The 23,435-nt window shown below is 43.8% G+C and overlaps 1 protein-coding gene across 1 annotated transcript in view; it reads right to left on the minus strand.

Moving 5' to 3' along the window:
- Nucleotides 1-5,274: 5,274 nt before the first annotated feature.
- map7d1b (MAP7 domain containing 1b) overlaps nucleotides 5,275-23,435 on the minus strand; it is a 52,366-nt gene continuing 34,205 nt past the window's right edge. Inside the window, exons 4-17 of the mRNA XM_038972191.1 lie at nucleotides 23,182-23,345; nucleotides 22,780-22,888; nucleotides 21,062-21,166; nucleotides 15,311-15,439; nucleotides 14,721-14,875; nucleotides 14,456-14,598; nucleotides 13,254-13,492; nucleotides 12,341-12,644; nucleotides 11,230-11,410; nucleotides 7,893-7,997; nucleotides 7,630-7,683; nucleotides 7,181-7,250; nucleotides 6,729-6,986; nucleotides 5,275-5,874 (exon numbers count right to left, since the gene is read on the minus strand). Coding sequence (XP_038828119.1) covers nucleotides 5,864-5,874; nucleotides 6,729-6,986; nucleotides 7,181-7,250; nucleotides 7,630-7,683; nucleotides 7,893-7,997; nucleotides 11,230-11,410; nucleotides 12,341-12,644; nucleotides 13,254-13,492; nucleotides 14,456-14,598; nucleotides 14,721-14,875; nucleotides 15,311-15,439; nucleotides 21,062-21,166; nucleotides 22,780-22,888; nucleotides 23,182-23,345 — 2,027 coding nt within the window. The 3' untranslated portion in view covers nucleotides 5,275-5,863. The remainder of the gene's footprint in view (nucleotides 5,875-6,728; nucleotides 6,987-7,180; nucleotides 7,251-7,629; nucleotides 7,684-7,892; nucleotides 7,998-11,229; nucleotides 11,411-12,340; nucleotides 12,645-13,253; nucleotides 13,493-14,455; nucleotides 14,599-14,720; nucleotides 14,876-15,310; nucleotides 15,440-21,061; nucleotides 21,167-22,779; nucleotides 22,889-23,181; nucleotides 23,346-23,435) is intronic.

Genomic DNA, 23,435 nt, shown 5'->3' on the forward strand with positions numbered 1-23,435 from the left:
CTTGTTAAGGTCAACGGCATCAAACTCTACCAGGTACCAGGACATTTTAGCCCAAAACCTGGTTGCCTGTGACAGGAGGCTGACACTTGGCCATAAGTGGATCTTCTACCAAGACAATAACCCCGAGCACACATCAAAATCCACAAAGAAATGGTTCATTGACCTCAACATTTTGCAAAGGTCGTCTCAGTCTCCAGACTTGAACCCCAATACATGCGTGTTTTGAATTCTGTATATAGAAATGGTCTAAGATCCCTCCCAATGTGTTCTGCAATCTCATAAAACATTTTAGAAAAAAGTGCAGGAGTATTGACAACAGGAATGCCAATTATTTTGACTGTCTTTTTTTAGAATAGTTTTTTATTTGTTAAACAAAGCAATTGTATTAGTATAAATTATAATTTTCACCCCAAAAATAGCATTGTATTACTTTATACAGTCTCTTTTTGCTCATCTTTGTTAACTGTTGACACACGGCATGTTACACAGCTATTACCAAATCTAATACAGATCTTAAGATAATATTTGGAGTACAGTAAGGTTTACATCAATGTTGTATCTTTCTTTTATATAGTCGACACGCAAGTACGAAGGGCATTACAGAATGCCTCCCCACTGGGCACACACTGGTTGAATCAACGTTGTTTCCACGTCATTTCAATGAATTGACTTTGAACAAATGTGGAATAGACGTTGAATTGAAGTCTGTGCCCAGTGGGTCATTGTATGTCCATTTAACTCATTATAATGGCTGATCTACTCTCAAATTATTTCAAAAGCGTTTAAATAATTAGTTTCAGACCTGCATACCTACCATCACACAAGATCTGTCTAAAAACAAGGGCTAGGTCAGCATGTAAAAGTAAGAAATCCTAACATAAAAAGAGAACTCACCTCGAGTCTGGCAGCGTGAAAAAGAAAGTAAAAATAAGAGCAGGAAGCCCAATGAACCACGGGGGAGGAATACAAACCCTGGTTCTTATCTGGCATGTGCTTGATAAAAACTTCAACGGTAAACCATCTGTATACTGCACACGTTGTTAGTTTTATTTAGTGCAGTCTGTAGTTATGTGGGATTATGTGTTTGTATATGATATGTCTTCAGCCTCAAGGAAACCATGTGTTCAGCAGGTGGAGTTGACTTTAAAAACAATTAAATGGTAGATTTTATGAGGACCGAGACGGAGGCAAGGGTCAAAAGTTCAATGTTATTCATGTCTAAAGGATGGCCTCCCTAGATGCTAGTTCATTCCAGTAGACTCGGTGTTGTTTAGTCTGTAGGAAAGGAAAACGCAGTGTTGTGTAAAATGTGTCGTGTAGTGTTTTGGTAAAGTAGTGTTTTGGTAAGGCCCAAGGTAAAGTTAAGCAGAAGACCTGCCTCGCCCTTTCCAGATGACGGACATTTTAAAATGCAACACGCCGTCCATACCACTGTGGCCAACGTGGGACCAGAGAGGAAAGGGCCCTGACATACAGGTTTCAAATACCTGTCGGTCATTTTTCAAAATGGCAGAAAGACTAACTCAGTCACTAGAAATAATGTAATGGTCGAAACATTTGCATAATTGTAGAAGATTCAAACTATCCATTGTCAAATGTGTGATACCACATCACAATGTACAGACGGTTATGCAAATAGTCCACCCTAGCTAGCTATCCAGTAACCAAAGGGAAATGGTTCTGTGTATTATCATATAGAGCAGTAGGCAGCTCTTGACCTAGCTACAATACCATAGAGATCCTATTAAATTACAAATGTGCTAAATTACTAGTATTCCTAATTCTATGACGCCTACACTATAGACATCATAACCTAGCTTTTTCCCAGAACACGTGACATGAGCAGCTGGGACCCTGGTGACCTGGTTCCAGTGAGAACACCCAAGGAGAACATAGAAAATAAGCGACGGGAAGGCTCTTCGTCTACCTCAATGCGTTGTACAAGGGAAACAATGGGAATAAACCTTTTAATATACAGTATGTATTGCTGTCTTCAGCTGGAGTGCCTTTGTCTTTTTTATTGTCAAATAAGTCACATCAATTTATTGTAGTCCTGAGGTACTGCACTGAGGACTACAAGCGTTCCTAAAGACACAGAAAAAGCTTTCCTCTCCAACAGAGAGTAAACCAATACAGAGGGCATAGTGAGTACTTCCTGTGAGGAATTACCTCTCAGTAGCAGAAAGCCGTTATGGCTGCTGTTTCAGTAGGCCCAGTTTATTTAGCTGGATATTCAATATGTTAGCCAGGGCATGAAATAAGCACCATGACCATAGCCTAGGGGAATTTGTTGTGATAAAGGGTTCTATTAAAAGTTAGTGGGCTGCCCAGGGATGCTGAAAAGAGAGTGACCACAAGGCATATTATGTTTGATTGCAAAGGGATGGTGAACACACAGGCACATACGTACACACACCTGTTGTAGTGTCTGCTTTCATTACAAGGGTCAATCATCATGGGGTTGCAACCCAGAGCAACAGCTAAACAAATACAGCCTGTCCTGCACAGATAGCAGGTGTCTGACACTTATAAAGCACAAAAAGATTGCTGCACTATCGACCGTCTAATGTCCAATGAATAAAGTCAAATTTGCTATCACAGTTCATTGACCTTTTTTAAGTTAAAATTTTACCCACAGTAAAAACCTGAGATGTATAACAACACAACTTGAACACAATGAATGCCCACCAAAGATCAATAGTTTTAGCCATAGCAACCAAAACCCTGAAATATTTACTGTAAATATGTTAGAATGAGGATTAGACATCTATAACAGCAACCAACAGGGTTGTTGGGTAGGTTATTTTCTAAATGTAATCTGTTAGTTACTACCTGTCAAATTGTAATCAGTAGTGTAACTTTTGGATTACCTTAACTCAGTAACATAATCTGATTACTTTCAGTTACTTTTGGATCACTTTCCAAAGTCATTAGAGGAAGACAAAACGGATCCATCATACGCAGTTGGTGTCACAGTGGTCTCTGACTTGTGGTCAGAGTCACTCTGGTGAACAAATTTGAAATTGCGCTTTTCAATGCTGAATTGAATGTAATTGAGAAAAAAGAATGGTGTCAATGTATTTTTTCGCGAACATCCTTTTCTGAATTTAAGTGAACCAAGAAGTAATAATCAAGTGTTTTTAATACATGTATTCATTTACTCCCCAACCCTGGCAACCAATCAACACCACAATAAACTATCTGTAATGTCATGAATCAAATCAATTCTCTTCAGTTGCCACTTTGTGAACCTTCAGCGTTTCAAATGGAGGCAGAGGCGGCTCAATCCATCATAATGGATCCTGTCCCACATTCCCAATGAATCAAGTCCTTGCTTGTGTCCCAAATAACACCCTATTCCCTACATAGTGCACTACTTTTGACCAGAGCCCTATGAGCTGTGGTCAAAAGACACAGACCCTCTTGGCATAGACCATGACTGAAGCCCATATGTCATTGGACTGTCAACACTCTCCTATAAATAGATAGATAGATAGATAGATAGATAGATAGATAGATAGATAGATAAGAGAGAGCGAAGCTCCTTTCTTCAGTGATTTCATCAGCTGCAGATGATCCATCACGTGGATCAGACCTGTTCTGGAAACGCTGGTGGTGCCTGGATGATGATGAGAGATGAGTCATGTTTTGGTATTTTTGAGGGAATAATAACAGCAAAAATCTTAGTTGCGTTGTTTTGTTTTTGGATGCTGTAAAATCATTGTATTGTGCACAAGGCATTTGGGAAACACGTGGCATTTTCTATCCACAACAAGACCTTTCACTATCCTTTGGACCTTTTGATGATTTAATCCGATCCTAATGATCTTTCTTCTACTCACTGGAGTATCTGTGATAAAGATAAATACGGACGCCATTATAAAAGACCAGCAGGAGAAAGTTGAACGATCCTCTTGGATCATGTTTGTAAACAAGTGCTGCCACCTTCTGACATAATGAGCTTATGCCTCTGCCTCAAATAGCAGCCCATTCCCTATATAGTGCACTCCTTCAAAAGTAGTACACTATCAAGGGAATAGTGTGCCATATGGGATGAAGATAATGACTTATCCTATCAAACTAATAACCAACAAACCTACTCACAATTACCATTGTCCACTGAAGCACTGGTGTTTCTCTCTTGAGAAAATAATAAGTAATTATTGTCTGTAATGGAGGTTTGAACCTGACTCAATGATTTGCATCACCAGCTGCTACTCTGGGTAAACAGGCTGGCAATCCTACCCCAGTGATTTCTAGTGAAGTGTGTTGTGATCAGAGAGAGCAGCTGTAATGCTGCACTTAACAGATCTATCCATCTCTCTCCTTCCATCCCTCCATTTTTCACTCTTGGTCCCTTGATCTGACAAAATCCATCTCTAAAATAAAAATTGGAGGTAGCAAACCTTCGATATATATAAAACTACACAAATAAGAATGTTTGTCGCACAAGTCTGTTCATACCTTGAGCTGCATTTGACTCACAAACAACGTGTCTGTCTCTCTGCCAGATCAAGGGACAGAGTCTCTTAACCTCGGTCCATCTCCCTCCTCTCATTCACCACTTTAACATTTGGAGAGTTTGGGACTGACGGTCTATCTGCATTTTTGTCAAAATGTAGTTATTGATGTAGCCTTGTTCTGTTCAATGTTCTCTACCTATATAGTACTCTAAATACCAAAATGTATGTTGTTAAGTTCAAAAGAATACTAGATAAAAATTGCTGACACCATTCAAGCCAACGATGGTTCGGAATTCGAAAGAAAATTCTCAGAATCATCTTTTTGCAGATAGAGCCTTTATAAAACCAGCAGTGACATCGAACAGCGGACAGATACGGTACTGTGTCCTGATAGAACCTTATAGAACCAGCAGCGACATGGAACAGCAGACAGATACTGTACTGTGTCCTGATAGAACCAGCAGCGACATGGAACAGCAGACAGATACTGTGTCCTGATTCTCCTCTCTGTATTCATGTGATTCAAATGCGACATGGAAAAACACTGAAGAAACCAGCCATAACAGATTATGTTTAACAACCGCTGATCAAACTCCTGGCAAATGTAAGACTCTGTGACAATGTTAGACTCACGTCCCATACATTCATGTTTCACTTATCAGACATTGAGCCAACAGAAATGTACTACTTAGTCTGTATCATACCATACTTAAAAAATAGACGAGTGACACACACAGGCGCACGCACAGACAGACAGACAGACAGACAGACAGACAGACAGACAGACAGAAAGAGAAAGAAAGACAGGGACTCTCCATTTCATGAAGCTTTATCCCACAGCTCCCCCATGACAGGAGGCCTAGGCAGCCAGGCTCATATACATTTACACACTGCTCTGCTACCTCCCCTAGTTCAATAACTCAATTATTCAAGACAAAAAGAACCAACACACACTTTGTTCAACTTAAGATAACAATAGCAATAGAATAACAACGATGATGATGATGATGATGATAATAATAATTACAACCATAGTCAAATATTGTATATTTCCAGGTCTTACAATTCTCAAAAATTCCTAATATTACACTGTCAGTCGTTTTAAGGTGCACCATAACCTCTGCATGTGACATTTTCAATAAAGCTCAACACATGTTGCACTATAACACACCGTGAAGAAGACAGACATCATTTTTTGCTTTTTTTGTTGTTCATTTTTCAACTAGTATTTCTTCGCAGAGTTTTCTTCCTCCTTCTCAACCTCTGCGGCATTAGATATATGTTTTTAGTGATTTAAAAGCAGTCCATAGTTTTTTTGTTTGGCACACTTTTTATTTATAAGCTGTTGTGTCGTGTGGCACCAATGGATTGGATCGACCGGTGGTGTAAGGCCTGGTGTCTCAGAGGACTTCTGGAGGGAGACGAAAGGGGGGGAGAGAGAGAGAGAGCGAATCATTCATTTGTGCTTCAATTGGGAATATGAGCTATATTCTACAGTACATAATGGCCTACTGTGTATGAATCCTTGAGGACATAATATAAGATGTAATTGGTCCTATTGCTTTCTTTGTTTGTTTTGCTTGGTTTAGGCTGTCTTCCAGACTGGCTGTGGGTTCTTGACATGATGATTGGGGACTCGCTTCCCAACCCAAGGGGCCTGCCCAAACAGGACTGGGACCCTATCCCACATAGGGCATGTTGCCCAAGCTCACTGAGGCTGAGACCCAGGCTTGGGGATAGTGTTAGAGGTTTGGAGCCCCCTCTCTGCATAATGTAGTAATAGTTCTAGTCTAATTATGCTGTAATTAGCCTGCCTTTCAGGCTGCCTTTAAGTTCTAGTTAATTACAGCATAATTAGACCTGCCTTTCAGGCTGTCTTTAAATTCTAGCTAATTACAGGATAATTAGACCTACATTGTAGTCATTTAGCAGACACTCTTATCCAGAGCGACTTAGTTAGTGCATTCATCTTAAGATAGCTAGGTGGGACAACCACATATCACAGGCATATAAAGTACATTTTTCCTCAATGTAGTAGTGTAGTAGTCAGTGCTAGAAAGGGGGGGGGGGGGGGGGGGGGGGTTAATGCCTGCCTTTAAGGTTGCCTTTATGTTCTAGCTAATTACAGCTAGAACTGTGCTGAGCTATACACATGCTGGTATTTTGGTTATAGAGCAATGGATTGCTTACAGTGATGAAACACTATTTGTAATGTTGAAATAAGCATTTTGATCATAAGGCATGTATGTAGGAATTAATCCTGACCTGCATAGCTACCTGCAGCATGCTGAGGCTTCATTGGACCTGTTTTCATGAGGAAGGGCTCCAGGATTGGGTCACTGACTATGTCACTCCCCAGTTGCCCCGGCCCACCTTTGGTGCTCCCGCTGTGATTGGGCATCTGAATGATCTGCTCAAAGTCAGCAGCCTCGCCATTGGCTGAGAGACCGTTCTGGTGCTTGCCTGGCTGGACACCGTTCAGCACAGGGGCAGACTCTGCTGCACTCTGCTGGCTCTCAGGAGCTGCAGAAAAAAAGTTACAAGTTGACTGGCTTCTTTTTTTTCACATGTTGGATAGTCAGCAGAGTGACACTCTACAAATGTAATGGATATAATTTACTCATAAACAAATACTGTACATAGCCCTTCACAGGCTGCGTTTTCAAGGATGGAGGGAGAACAAAGTGACGTTGCAAGTTACATTGCAGCAAACTTACCTTTACTTCTGTCCGTAGTGTCCTTGCCATTGGCCTGTGCTGGGGAATTGGAATCCTTCGGCAGTGTAGGCTAGAAGAACATAAAATGGCACAAATGGTTGCCATGCATCAACCAAGGGTGCTACACATTGGTGGTGCTTTGAGCATCTGGAAGAACACTATATAAATGCAATCAAATCAACGTAGGTCTATAAGAAAATGTATACACTCACTACTGTAAGTGGCTCTGGTTAAGAGCGTCTGCTAAATGACTAAAATGTAAAAGTATTAAGGTCTATAAAGCACTATAAACGTAATGTATTATTATTATTATAAGGGTTTTAATATGAAGCATAGGCCTTGCACTACTCACCTTTTCTCCAGCATCACGACTCACCCTACTCCAGCATCACGACTTACCTTTTTCTCCACCATCACGACTCACCTTTTTATCCAGCATCACGACTCACCTTTTCTCCAGCATCACTACTCTTACGTGTCCTCTTCATGATCTCCTCAAGGCGCTGTGAAATTCAACCGCAGAGGCAGATTAAGTCATCATAATTTCATTTCTTACAACTAATGTATTGTATTTCAACAGATTCTATATAGACCGAGATATTTTCCTTGTAAGGATACATGATAGTTATTTTGATACACACTAAAAACTACAGACACGTTTGACTTCTCCACTTTGCTTCCCCCTCTGTCTCATCCCTCCACCCTTCTCTACCTTCTTTCTCTCCAGGCGTGCCTGTTCCTCCTTCTGGAAGTGCTTCTCTCTCTCCAAGCGCTGACGCTCCGCCTCCTCACGAGCTCTGACATCAGCCTCTTCCCTCTGACACAGATAGACAGGGGAAAACAACATGATCAATAGATTATCAATAGTATGATTGAATAGGCCTACTATATGTGCTGTTATTATGATAACAATTGCTTGACAAAGAAATGGAACCATGTCCATCTTGATTAACGAAAAATAGAATTAGGATACATTCTTTCAAGGTTATTTGTTCGAATTGGCAAAATGATACATTTTACATCTAGGGAATTGATTAATAAATAAATTCCCTAACCACTAGGTGGCAGTATAAGTCTACACTGCAACAGGCGCTGTACGGCAGGGCTTGATGTCTCAAATAATAATAACCTTACATGGCTCACAGGGTAGTTAGATTTTTTTAAACATTTATTTAACTAAGCGAGTCAGTTAAGAACAAATTCTTATTTACAATGACAGCCTAGGAACAGTGGGTTAACTGCCTTGTTCAGGGGCAGAACGACAGATTTTTACCTTGTCAGCTCGGGGATTTGATCTAGCAACCTTTTGCTTACTGGCCCAACGCTCTAACTACTAGGCTACCTGCCGCCCCTTTATTACTGAGTAATCAGTAATAAACAGATTTTGTGAATGGAGGGATGAAAACCAAGCTATGATATGTCAGAATCACATCTGTCATTAATTAGACCAACCGAGGTGATTTTTAAAAATGTATTTATTTTTATTATTTTACCTCTTATTTAACTAGGCAAGTCAGTTAAGAACAAATTCTTATTTTCAATGACGGCCTAGGAACAGTGGGTTAACTGCCTTGTTCAGGGGCAGAACGACATATTTTTACTTTGTCAGCTCTGGGATAAGATCTTGCAACCTTTCGGTTACAAGTCCGACGCTCTAACCTTGGTCGGATATACCGCAGGCAGCAAGGAAGTAAATGACAACATCAATAACATGTTATGCTTCACAAATAGTGGAAAAAAACTAAACTACCTACAGTTGAAGTCGGAAGTTTACATGCACTTAGGTTGGAGTCATTAACTTGTTTTTCAACCACTCCACAAATGTATTGTTAACAAACTATAGTTTTGGCAAGTCGGTTAGGACATCTACTTTGTGCATGACAAGTAATTTTTCCAACAATTGTTTGCAGACAGATTATTTCACTTATAATACACTGTATCACAATTCCAGTGGGTCAGAAGTTTACATACACTAAGTTGACTGTGCCTTTTTAAACAGCTTGGAAAATTCCAGAACATGATGTCATGGCTTTAGAAGCTTCTGGGAGGCTAATTGATATCTTTTGAGTCAGTCGAGGTTTACCTGTGGATGTATTTCAAGGCCTACCTTTAAACTCAGTGCCTCTTTGCTTGACATCATGGGAAAATCAAAACAAATCAGCCAAGACCTCAGAAAAAAATGGTAGACCTTCACAAGTCTGGTTCATCCCTGGGAGCAATTTCCAAACGCCTGAAGGTACCACGTTCATCTGTACAAACAATATTACGCAAGTATAAACACCATGGGACCACGCAGCCATCATACCGCTCAGGAAGGAGACGCGTTCTGTCTCCTAGAAATGAACGTACTTTGGTACGAAAAGTGCAAATAAATCCCAGAACAACAGCAAAGGACCTTGTGAAGATGCTGGAGAAAACGGGTACAAAAGTCTCTATATCCACAGTAAAACGAGTCCTATATCGACATAACCTGAAAGGCCGCTCAGCAAGGAAGAAGCCACTGCTCCAAAACTGCCATTAAAAAAATCCAGACTACGGTTTGCAACTGCACATGGGGACAAAGATTGTACTTTTTGGAGAAATATCCTCTGGTCTGATGAAACAAAAATAGAACTGTTTGGCCATAATGACCATTGTTATGTTTGGAGGGAAAAGGGTGAGGCTTGCAAGCCAAAGAACACCATCCCAACCGTTAATAACGGGGGTGGCAGCATCATGTTGTGGGGGTGATTTTCTGCAGGAGTGACTGGTGCACTTCACAAAATAGATGGCATCATGAGGGAGGAAAATTATGTGGATATATTGAAACATCTGAAGACATCAGTCAGGAAGTTAAAGCTTGGTCGCAAATGGGTCTTCCAAATGGACAATGACCCCAAGCATACTTCCAAAGTTGTGGCAAAATGGCTTAAGGACAACAAAGTCAGGGTATTGGAGTGACCATCACAAAGCCCTGACCTCAATCCTATAGAAAATTTGTGTGCAGAACTGAAAAAGCGTGTGCGAGCACGGAGGCCTACAAACCTGACTCAGTTACACCAGCTCTGTCAGGAGGAATGGGCCAAAATGCACCCACCTTATTGTGGGAAGCTTGTGGAAGGCTACCTGAAATGTTTGACCCAAGTTAAACAATTTAAAGGCAATGCTACCAAATACTAATTGAGTGTATGTAAACTTCTGACCCACTGGGAATGTGATGAAAGAAATAAAAACTGAAATAAATAATTCTCTACTATTATTCTGACATTTCACATTCTTAAAATAAAGTGGTGATCCTAACTGACCTAAGACAGGGAATTTTTACTAGGATTAAATGTCAGGAATTGTGAAAAAACTGAGTTTAAATGTGTTTGGCTAAGGTGTATGTAAACTTCCGACTTCAACTGTATGTTTGCTATGGCATTTCAATGTTCAAAGTTGCCTGGAATATAAAACCTGCTTAGTCATGGTTGATGAGAGAGCTTAAACTACTGTCTGATGCCTGACTATCTTGACACACTGCTGTCAGCTCACTGCAGATGGCTGGCAGTGTTAGACAAATGGCAAATTGAACTGGGCTTCCCTAGGGGGAGAAGGGACTCGAGTGTGTGTGAATGCTACAAGCATGGGTAGTGGGTAAACTGTCGCTCCCTATCCCGTCAGCTCACTGCAGTGCGCAGACAGAGGGAGGACAGAGCTGTCACTATCTCACAGTCACTACGGCCCTCTCAGCTCCACTAAATGCTGGGCCAACACTATTATGAAGGTCAACAGCTGGCATCTGCCTAGACTGGGCATGGAGGCTGTTACATGCTGATGGTACACCTCACAGTAACACACATTCCCTCCCATACCTAGACGTGCTTAGATGATAGGGCTTCAGAGGATAGGTTTCAGAGTTGGAAATTGGACGATTCAGTTTATGTATTTTAATAAGCTGAGAATCCTTTTATTTGTGGTTATCAGGTGGCTGGCCTGATAAGATGTGGACTATGCAGAAACCAACTTTGAAGGCTGCCTGTGTCATATCTTCTATGTCAAGACTCCGTTACCCATAATGCTGCTCTCACCTGTTTCTGCAGGCGTTCATTCTGCTCCTGTTCAGCCCTGGCTCTCTCCCGCACCACCTCCTCCTCCTCCAGACGCTGGGCCTCGTCTCTCAGACGCTGGTCCTCTGCCATGAGGTGCGCCTCTTCCTCCCTGCGCCTCCTCTCCTCCGCCTCCCGAGCCATGCCCTCCTCACGAGCAATCCTGCATGGGGAGCACGCTCCGTTAGGTCTGCACATGCTAAGATACGCTCATACTGGACAGTATTCTCATATCAACACACACAATGGTTCATGCCAATGCTACACACTTATATTCGTCGCCAGACCCACTTGCTCCAGGTCATCTATAAGTCTATGCTAGGTAAAGCTCCGCCTACTCTCAGCTCATTGGTCACGATAACAACACCCACCCGTAGCACGCGCTCCAGCAGGTATATCTCACTGGTCATCCCCAAAGCCAACACGTCCTTTGGCCGCCTTTCCTTCCAGTTCTCTGCTGCCAATGACTGGAACGAATTGCAAAAATCGCTGAAGCTGGAGACTTATTTCCCTCACTAACTTTAAACAGCAGCTATCTGAGCAGCTAACCGATCGCTGCAGCTGTACATAGCCCATCTGTAAATAGCCCACCCAATCTACCTACCTCATCCCCATATTGTTTTTATTAACTTTTCTGCTCTTTTGCACACCAGTATGTCTACTTGCACATCATCATCTGCTCATCAATCACTCCAGTGTTAATTTTCTAAACTGTAATTACTTCGCTACTATGGCCTATTCATTGCCTTACCTCCTCACGCCATTTGCACACACTGTATATAGACTTTCTTTTTTTCTATTGTGTTATTGACTGTACGCTTGTTTATTCTATGTGTAACTGTGTTGTTGTTTGTGTCGCACTGCTTTGCTTTATCTTGGCCAGGTCGCAGAACTTGTTCTCAACTAGCTTACCTGGTTAAATAAAGGTGAAATATATATTTATTTTTTTACTTGTCTTGTACATTCAGTAAACCCTTCACGTCTATAGACAGACATATAAATACACTCCAGTCTATAATACTTAATCATTAAACAGTGCTATAATATTAACACAATGACATGTTTAATCAACTCCAGACAGTTTTAGACTGACCTTAACCTCTGCTCCTGCTCAAGGCGCTCCTGCTCCTCTCTCTCCCGTTGCTCTCTGGCCTGTCTGCGTTTCTCAGCCAGCACTCGTGCTGCTTCCTCTGGGTCGTTGGTGCCGGCTGAGTGCCTAGAAGCTGGAGTAGATGATGTAGCCGGGGAAGCTGAGGCAGCCATGGCAATTGGGGCAATTGGGGTAGCCAGCTCAAGGGTTGAGGCAGGAGTGGAGGTGACCACTGTGACTGGTGCACTCAGAGATGGGGGTGTCACCGGCGCCGAAGACACCATAATGGCAGGAACATTACTGGCGCCTGTAAGAGCAAGAGGGACAGGAGAGGCCTCTGTTTCAGATAAGAAGCCACATGATAGACCATGACCCTGGAAAATGCTTCAGGGCTCATCTGAAGTAAACATCATAAAGTCTAAACAATCTGCGTGTTTTCTCCAGGCAGAGAAGAAAGACTAAGTAGCAGCTGAAGAGAAACATGAGACCCACCTGATCTTGGACAGTGGGACCGCAGTAATAATGTATGGCCTTTACGGTAGAGTAACTCTGGATAATAAAAGATACATGAACTCCAGAGAAACAAATAGATCATGGAATGTCAGAATATACAGTATGTGCTTGTGCTGAAGGCCACACTCAACCACAGGAGGTTGGTGGCACCTTCATTGTGGAGAACGGGCTCTTTGTAATGACGAACAGAATAAGTGGAATGGTATCAAATACATCAAACATGGTTTCCAGGTGTTTGATGCCATTCCATTTGCACCGTTAGTCATTTATTATGAGCAGTCCTTCCCTCAGCAGCCTCCACTCAACGTGTGCGCTCCAGTAACACTACTGGTGTGGCTGTAGGCCAAAACATTTAAAAGACACCCTGGCGCTTGGATACAGTAACTATGGTGAACACACTTACTCTTTGTCTCAGGAGTGTCTGGCTGATGGGGCTCGCTGGTTGTTTCCACGGTGACAGCGGCGACCGGCTGGGGCTGTACCCTGGCAGGTGTCTGGGCTCGTTTGGGGCGGGTTTTGGTGCCTGAGGGGGTCTTCTTGTCTGTGGAGGGGTTCTTGGGGGCCATTGGAGGGCAGGGGGACAACGGTCTGCTTTTGGGCGCCGCAGGCGACGGAGGTCTATTTTTCAGTTTGGGGGTACTGCTGCAGGAAGGGAGAAAGGAGAGGCAAAGATGGAAAAAGGAATGGAAAAGAGAGGGGAGTGTAAAAAAAAACAGCAGTAGAAATCATAATATCTGTAGTTTTCCTTTCAGACAGGTTGCAGGTTATTTCATTTAATATTTCAACATCACTCATCAACTCTGTAGTCTAGAACGAGGTCAGAAAAAGTATTATTGAGAATGACTGAATCTCTACGTAAACGTTCAACGCTCAATAACGCTGCCATGGTCCCATGGCCCTGTTGTAGTCAGACGTGAGATGAGACCATGGCTGATTCCCAAATAGCACCCTATTCCCTATGTAGGGCACTACACGGGCTTTGGACAAAAGTTGTGCACTATATAGAGAATAGGGTGCCACTTGGGACGTAACCCATGGTTCTTCTCGGTTTCCCAGCGCTGAGCAGCACCAGCATCACTCAGGGAAACCCCATTCTGTCTGAGTGCTGCTGCCTCCCTCCTGCTCCTGGTCTTGGCAGACAGAGCCCTCAGCTGAATGGTGTCCAGCAGCTCTTTGGGCCCAGTTAAAACAGTCTGGACCATCTGTCAGTGAGACAGACCATTTAACCTGGCCCGGGGCTGAACCTCGATCCCTCTGCTAAGCACTAAGCTAACCCGATGCGGATCTCTCCTCACAAACACTCTATTAGCATCTAATACATAAAGGTCAAATACAAGATGGCTGTCTTGTCTTGGTCAATGATTATAGAGAGAGATAATGTAGCAGAGAGGAAAATAAAACAGTTTGACAGTATATATAAACCGTAGATCAATACCTTTTTTTAACAAACAAATAGGATTTCTAACTTGAAAGGCTGACAGTATAAGGAAGACAGAGTATTCTACTATAGGGACATGTGGTATAGGACAGTTTAGAGTAGTTGTGCTGTTAAGTCTAAGACAGATTCTGGGCTCTGATCTGGGTCTGATCTGTATCTAACAACACCTTGACGCCGGCCTGGATCTGGTGGTGGTCGAGGTCGTTGTTGGGGTCTTCTTCTTCTTCAGCACGATCTCTTTGGAAAGAGCATTCTTCTCTTTTTCGTTCTCCCTCTCCTTGTCTTTCTTCTCTTTCTTTTTCTTATCCAACTTTGAGAAACAGAGAGAAAGGGGTGACCAGTTAGTGCTAATGACATGGTGTTGGGAGACCGGAGGAGGGTAGAATACATGTAACTACACATCAGTGTGTGTGTGTGAGGATGTAAGCTAACCGGCGTTGAGCTCCGTCGGCGTTGGCGCTGTGTGATGTCAGGCGTGCTGGCGGACACTCCTCCCCTCCAGCGCTCGGAGGGGTTCCGGTGAGGGTGGTGGTGGGAGCAGGCGTCCAGGGGGCTGGCTGAGGCTGAACGGGAGCAGTGGTGAGAGTCTGAGTACAACACAGAGATGAAGAGAAACAGGCTGGATGGACTAGGTCAGGTCGAGACTCCTATTACAGTTATGATAATGATAGGCCACTTAGGCCAGCTACTGAGAACGTAATGGTGGCAGATACAACCATTCAGGGTGGCTGTCTGGCAATATTAGGTTCTGCAGGATTTAACCACTGTTTGTGGCTGAGGTGAGTTTACTTCCTATGGCTGAAATAAGGCATGAAATCATGATACTGTAACTAGTGGGAGTATGGTGCATATCATACATGCTGTATGTTTTTCTCTGAAAGAGAAGGAAAACACTAGAATGCCCAAGCTTCAACCCTGTAATTGTAAGTTAGCAACAAACAAAAGGAGAGAAGGTACATTTCCTGTAATGTTAAGTTCTATAATGAAAGTAGAGTAAAGGGTCCTAGAGAGGGGTGACTCACGGAGGTCCCGGGAGTCGCTGGGGTTGAGCAGGGTCACAGCGCTGCGGCTGCGGGCCAAAAAGGACAGGGTGGGAGTCATGAGCCTCTCCACGATGCGGCTCTCCCACGGGCTTAGACGCAGACTGCGAGCTGGGAGACACAAGAGGGTGCTGTTAGTACCTGGGTGCTCTTACCCCCCCCCCCCCCACACACACACACACACACACACTGCAGACTCCCCTAAACCAGACACTGCACCACCACCAGGTTCAGCCACTGTTCCTCAGTCACTCACTGACGACACTGCAGCACAGCTTTTCATCCCCCAACACAAACAGGCCTCTGTCTGACCACACTCTCTCTAACTGCACCAACCTCACTCTGACCACACAGAGACAGTCACAGACTTCTCTCCAGTTGTACATTATGATGTGAAGAAATCCGGAGTTGTTTCACCTACAGTTACATGTCATTAATACAACTTTACCAATCATACATATTAACAAACCGACTCAACTGCTTCATTTTGAAAATGTTACTTCTTTCTAGATGACTTACCATTACAAAACACACCACCCAAAAGCCATGGCTATTTAGTAGGCCATGCAAAGGCAGGTTAAAGATTCTGATCAATTCAGCATTGTAAACTGGGTGGTTCGAGACCTGAATGCTGATTTGGCTGACAGCCATGGTATATCAGACCGTATACTACGGGTATGGCAAAACATTTATTTTTACTGCTCTAATTACGTTGGTAACCAGTTTATAATAGCAATAAGGCACCTCGGGGGTTTGTGATATATGGCCAATATACCATGGCTTTGCGTCGTGTCTAAGAACAGCCCTTAGTCGTGGTATATACCACCCCCCCCCGGGCCTTATTGCTTAATTATAGCCTACACTACCCGGATGCTACGAGTAAGGCTCACTCTTATGTCATTAGGTCAGTATCATATGTTTGTCTGTCATATGATGTTAAGTGTTACATTAGTGTCATAAGATGAAGACTGATCCATATGAAGTTCAACAACAGGAGGATGTGTTTGATGCATTGTGATGGGCTGCTACACAGACATTGGTTGGCACCCAATTCCCTATATAGGGCATTCGTTTTGACCAGGGCCCATAGGGCTCTGGACAAAAATTGTGCACTACATGGGGAATAGGGTGGCATTTGGGATGCAGAATTTTGACAAACACTCTCAAGAACAATCATAACTGGAACAAATGTAATGTCAGAGCAAATGTGTTTTGAACATTGTAAGAGCATGAAATCATTTGTCCCTAAAACTACACCAATATAAGAAATTAAGAACATTTCAAACACAGCATATAAGACAAAAAAACACAGAACTGGCGTTGTAGTGAAAGAACCAGACTGGTGGATTTGTTAGAGGCCTCTTTGAGAGTTCTGTGTAGAGGGGAATTTGGAGGAGAAATGAAACCTTTTGAAGATGAGTTGAAATAGGGACACTGTGCAATGCAGCGTTGCGTAATACTGTAACATACATAATACAGTACCTCCCGTTCCTCTCAAACTGGGGTAACCAGTCTGACCCTCCCCCTGAGTCTACTGGTGTCTCGTAAACTTCTTTCTAAGTAATTGGCAATTATCTGACTACAGATTTTCAGCATCTTCAATGGGCCATTCATAGTATCTCACAATAGAATATTTACATGGGCTTCTCAAGTTCAACTCCATCACAAGGACAATTTGACAGTGGAATGTCCACAATGAGATGACCAAAACGGTAAATAGCTGTTAATATCTGTTAAGAGACTTCCTGTACATTGCTTCGCTGCTGTACATTTTAGCAGACATTATTATCCAAAACGACTTACAGGAGCAATTAGGGTTAAGTGACTTGCTAAAGGGCACATCGACAGATTTTTCCCCTAGTCGGCTCAAGGATTTGAACCAGCAACCTTTCAGATACTGGCCCAACACTCCTAACCGCTACGTTACCTGCCGCCTACTGGTTTATTGCGTGGCCCCGAGTCTTTAGATCAAGTCGGCTATGCTAATGAGCATCCCAAATGGCACCCTATCCCCTATTTGTATTTTTTTATTTAACCTTTATTTAACTAGGTAAGTCAGTTATTAAAAACAAATTCTTATTTACAATGACTGCCTACACCGGCTAAACCCAGACAACGCTGGGCCAATTGTGCTCCACCCTATGGGACTCCCAATCACGGCCGGTTGTGATACAGCCTGTGCACTACTTTTGACCAGGGCCCATAGGGTGCCATTTGGGATGCGACCTTGATACGTCTCCTTAGGTCAAGTCAGCTATGCTTGTGTAGATCACTCAGCTCTCTCTGCATGCTTTAACTAATCACATACGTACATAGGTACATACATACAGTCACACACACATTCACCCATGTAAGGTAAGCTCATAACAGCAACACATAGAAGCTGATGATAAGCGTGATGTGTAATTTCTGTAGATGCATGTAAAGCACATTTAGGATGTCACCTGTCAGTGAATGGAAAATCCAGAAAAGCATAAACAGATATACTAAGTTGCTAATATAATTGATTGGTTCATATTATCTAATGGACCTGGGGTTACCTTGGCTATATTTTTGGACAGATCATTTTCACAAAGTATTTTATGGTTGATAACCCAACTAGGCCCTGGCCTTGTTGCTAAGCAACAGTCAGGAGGATTTTTTTTCTTCAATGCGGCAAGACATTTGCTTGGCTGCTGTTTGATCAAATGTACACCTGGTAGTTGGGATCCTGGGTCTATAAACACATCTGGCTGTTATAGGCATACTTACTGTATATCCTGAAGCCAGAACATTTGTAGCTGCTAAATCGACTGCATTTTATATGGAAGCTTCTGGAAAATATAAGTCTGCTGAGGGAGGACATTCTGTGATCCTCATGCAAGAATTGACTATTGACGTCTGAATATTGCATTTTAACAACCATTACAGTGGTGTGGTATTGGAGATCAATAAAAGTTGGTTATGAGAGACATGTCAACATCTAAAAGTGTGGATGACAATAAAGCTGAATATTAATATTGTAGCAACTTTTAAACATGATGACCTCTCTATCTGAGATCTCCTATCCACATAATGTAATAAGTCAATAAAGAGTTCAGCCATGACTATCTGACCATGCACTTGTACATTTGTACCACCTCACCACCACTACTGACACCACACCACCACTACTGACACCACACCAGCATCACTGACATACCACCACCACTACTGACACCACACCACCATCACTGACACCACACCACCACTACTGACACCACACCACCACTACTGACACCACACCACCATCACTGACATACCACCAACACTACTGACACCACACCACCATCACTGACACCACACCACCACTACTGACACCACACCACCATCACTGACATACCACCACCACTACTGACACCACACCACCATCACTGACATACCACCACCACTACTGACACCACACCATCACTACTGACACCACACCACCATCACTGACATACCACCACCACTACTGACACCACACCACCATTACTGACACCACACCACCACTACTGACATACCACCACCACTACTGACACCACACCACCACCACTGACACCACACCACCACTACTGACACCACACCACCATCACTGACATACCACCAACACTACTGACACCACACCACCATCACTGACACCACACCACCACTACTGACACCACACCACCACTACTGACACCATACCACCACCACTACTGACACCACACCACCATCACTGACATACCACCACCACTACTGACACCACACCACCACTACTGACACCACACCACCATCACTGACATACCACCACCACTACTGACACCACACCACCATTACTGACACCACACCACCACTACTGACATACCACCACCACTACTGACACCACACCACCATCACTGACATACCACCACCACTACAGACACCACACCACCACTACTGACACCACACCACCATCACTGACATACCACCACCACTACTGACACCACACCACCATCACTGACACCACACCACCATCACTGACATACCACCACCACTACTGACACCACACCACCGTCACTGACATACCACCACCACTACTGACACCACACCACCATCACTGACATACCACCACCACTACTGACACCACACCACCATCACTGACACCACACCACCATCACTGACATACCACCACCACTACTGACACCACACCACCATCACTGACATACCACCACCACTACTGACACCACACCACCATCACTGACACCACACCACCATCACTGACATACCACCACCACTACTGACACCACACCACCGTCACTGACATACCACCACCACTACTGACATACCACCACCACCACTACTGACACCACACCACCATCACTGACACCACACCACCATCACTGACACCACACCACCACTACTGACACCACACCACCACTACTGACACCACACCACCATCACTGACATACCACCACCACTACTGACATCACACCACCATCACTGACACCACACCACCATCACTGACACCACTAACACCACACCACCACTACTGACACCACACCACCATCACTGACATACCACCACCACTACTGACACCACACCACCATCACTGACACCTCACCACCACTACTGACACCACACCACCATCACTGACATCACACCACCATCACTGACACCACACCACCATCACTGACACCACACCACCATCACTGACACCACATCACTGACACTACACCACCATCACTGACACCACACCACCACCACTACTGACACCACACCACCACTACTGACACCACACCACCATCACTGACACCACACCACCATCACTGACACCACATCACTGACACCACACCACCATCACTGACACTACACCACCAATCACTGACACCACACCACCACCACTACTGACACCAACACCACACCACCATCGCTAACACCACACCAACACTACTGACACCACACAACCACTACTGACGACACCACTACTGACATCACACCACCACTACTGACGACACCATCACTACTGACACCACAATACCACACCACCATCACTGACATCACACAACCACTACTGACGACACGACCACAACACCACCACTACTGACACCACAACACCATTACTGACACCACACAACCACTACTGACGACACCACCACTACTGACACCACAATACCACAACACCACCACTACTGACACCACAATACCACAACACCACCACTACTGACACCACAATACCACAACACCACCACTACTGACACCACCATTACTGACACCACACCACTACTGACATCACTACACCACAACACCATACCATTGACACCACACCACCACCCCTGACACCGCACCACCACCAACACAGCATATCACCACAGCAGAGTGGAGGACAACCAAAGAGTGTGGAAGAGGAGGGTGTTGTGACAGAAACCTATATGCACCATTATAAAAAATTATCACAAAATATGGAATAGAAATGTCAGGGCTGATCAAAAATGCAAAGAGAAGGTAAATCAATCAACAACAACATCAACAAAACCACGATGCACACGAGACTGGGGGTGTGAGGGAGGTGATGTAGTGTTTTAGGGATAGGAAATGACCGGTCACCAAGCAACAGGCAGGCAGGCAGGCAGGCCACCAGCAACAACAGTTAAAAGAAAAACCAAACACCAGATCGGGGTAAGGTAAGGAGATCTGAGAGGGAGGGGGTGGGCAGAGGGGAGGAGGGGGGTTTATATAGAGGCCTGGTGGACATTGACGCGGGTCGGTCGTCCTTACTTCTGTTGGGGGAGTTCCAGAGGGTGGCAGAGGACTTGGACAGCCTGTTGTTAATGACAGGGTCCACCTGTCTCGGCAAGTTGACGGTGGAGGCCGAGCATCTGCCTGCACCGGAGAGAACGCAACAGACAACAACTGTTCACAAGGTTGGCGGGGTGGGGACCCGACGAGGCTGTGCTGGAGTCGTAGGGGAGAGGAGGGTCCGAGATCGCTGAGCTCAGATATATAAGACCCCTCTTCAAATGAAATCCCAAGTTTATGTCATTGTGATACCTAAATGCTATTTATCAAGTTTAATCTGCTGATCTGTTTATTTGTATATGTATGTGTATATAGTAACAATTGTTGGTTCACTAATGTTTTTATTACCATCCTCACACAGGTGTGGGCAATTGTAATTATCTGCTAGGCACCTGCATATAAAAAAAAAACTATGGCTTTGGCACATCTCTTGATGATCTGATAAAGGCGTAACTGCCGAAACGCGTTAGCCTGCCCGGCCGAAAATAAAAAGGTAAAATAAGTTGACGTCTTTTTTGTCCCTTAAAATTTTGGGGGGAGTGCCGTCATTTCTCAATGTTCTTGAACTTGGGATTTAATTTGAAGTCATTGTCATATATGGCAGAGCACCCAGCTATTAAAGCGAGATAGCGCACCTGTTACCCACTCCCCAATGCAAGACCCTTCTGTCTGTCTCTCTCCCTGAACCATGCAGCTGATAGAGCTAGACCTACAGGAGAGTAGGACCACTTCACCATGTTTCATTTTAGGCTGTCGGCTCAGACAGACCTGATCCACTCTATTTAGACAGGGCTAACTCTTTGATTCACCTCATTCATTATTAAGCAGTCCACTCGGACAGGACAGATTCAGAGTGCTTTTAATCCTGGGAAGGGGTTAGGGTACTGGAAAAAGGTTGGGGTAAAATTGGGAAAGTTAAATGACTGGGTTTATGAATAGCATCTAGAACCCAGAAACAAATCTTTGTATATAAAGCAACAACCGGAAAAGTGGAAAAATAGATTGTCTTTGTTGCTCAAACCAAAACACATCCACACACACTCATTTTCATTTACACTTCAGAGAGGAGAGAAGGTTCTTGACCTCAAGGTCACAATCAAAGAGATAGCCTTTCACAAGCTTGCGTCATTGTTGGACTGAGCAGCATAGGAGAGAGTTGGCACACTGACCACTGAGTCAATTCCTCACAGCTCTGATCAACTCAACACCTTGCAGTTCACGCAGCAAGTCTAATGAAACGTATACATGACACCTTTTCCCTTCTAACCTCCTATTTCTGGACTCTACTGAACAGTGAGAATCTGGAGTGAGAGAAACGGTACGTTAAGAAGGATCAATACAAATCCAGTCTAAATCATAATGGTACTCAGTGATTCAGTGAAACATGAAGTCAAGTAGAAATAGTGAGCCAATGTTAGGCAAAATAATGTTAGTAAACATGAATTATACTGTAGAATGACTAATCTAGCTATTCTAATGGTACTCAGAACATTACCACCCCAACCAAATTACAGTGGCTAACAATGGCCTAACACCAAAACCTTAGGACACTGTAAATAATTAACATCAGTTAGACTAGAAAGTTAAGTTTCTGTCCTGTACTATGAAGGTACTCTGTACAAGCAATTCATTGAAGTTCTGGGTGGTTCATGTCTATACGGTTCTATGAGGTTCTACGTGGTTCCAGTGCGACTCACTTTGTCTGCGGGAGGTTTGGTTGAGGCCGCCGGCCCAGGACCATCTCTGCTGACGGATCTCAGCCCAGGTCTTTTTGGTTGACTTCTTGATGGCCGCCTCGTAGCGCTCCTGTGGTGGGGACATTGGGAGACAAAAAGTGTGACTCTCTCAAGAAGCTACACTTAGCTGAGAACAGTGATATGTAATATTTACAAAATTACCAAACCACCGTGTATGTGCCCTCTCCACCCAAAGCAATCGCATAGAATTGAATATTATTCCTAAAATAATAATTAATGAAAGCTTAGATCATTGGCTGTATGTGTACCCTAGACTAACCAAGCTGATAACAAAACTGCACATAACACTTGAGCAAGAGAGAGATATTGAACGTGACCCTCTTCCAGGCCTCTACTCCCCACCTTGTTCTTTTCAAGTTTCTGCCTCTGTTTCTCCTCCAGGAGGGCTCTTCGTTTCTCAAGCTTCAGTCTCTGGTCCTCCAGCCTCTTCCTGCGCTCCTCCAGCTGGCTCTCCCTCAGACGCCTCGCCTTCTCCTCCTTCTCCAGCCACTGGGCCTTCTTAGCCGCTATGCAACGGGAGACAACGGGTACAGGTTTAGTTTAGTTTTATATACTCATGGTTTAATTGATTCATTTCAATATACAGAACCAGTCAA

This window comes from Salvelinus namaycush, chromosome 32 (genome assembly GCF_016432855.1).
Source record: "Salvelinus namaycush isolate Seneca chromosome 32, SaNama_1.0, whole genome shotgun sequence".
Classification (NCBI taxonomy): Eukaryota; Metazoa; Chordata; class Actinopteri; order Salmoniformes; family Salmonidae; genus Salvelinus; species Salvelinus namaycush.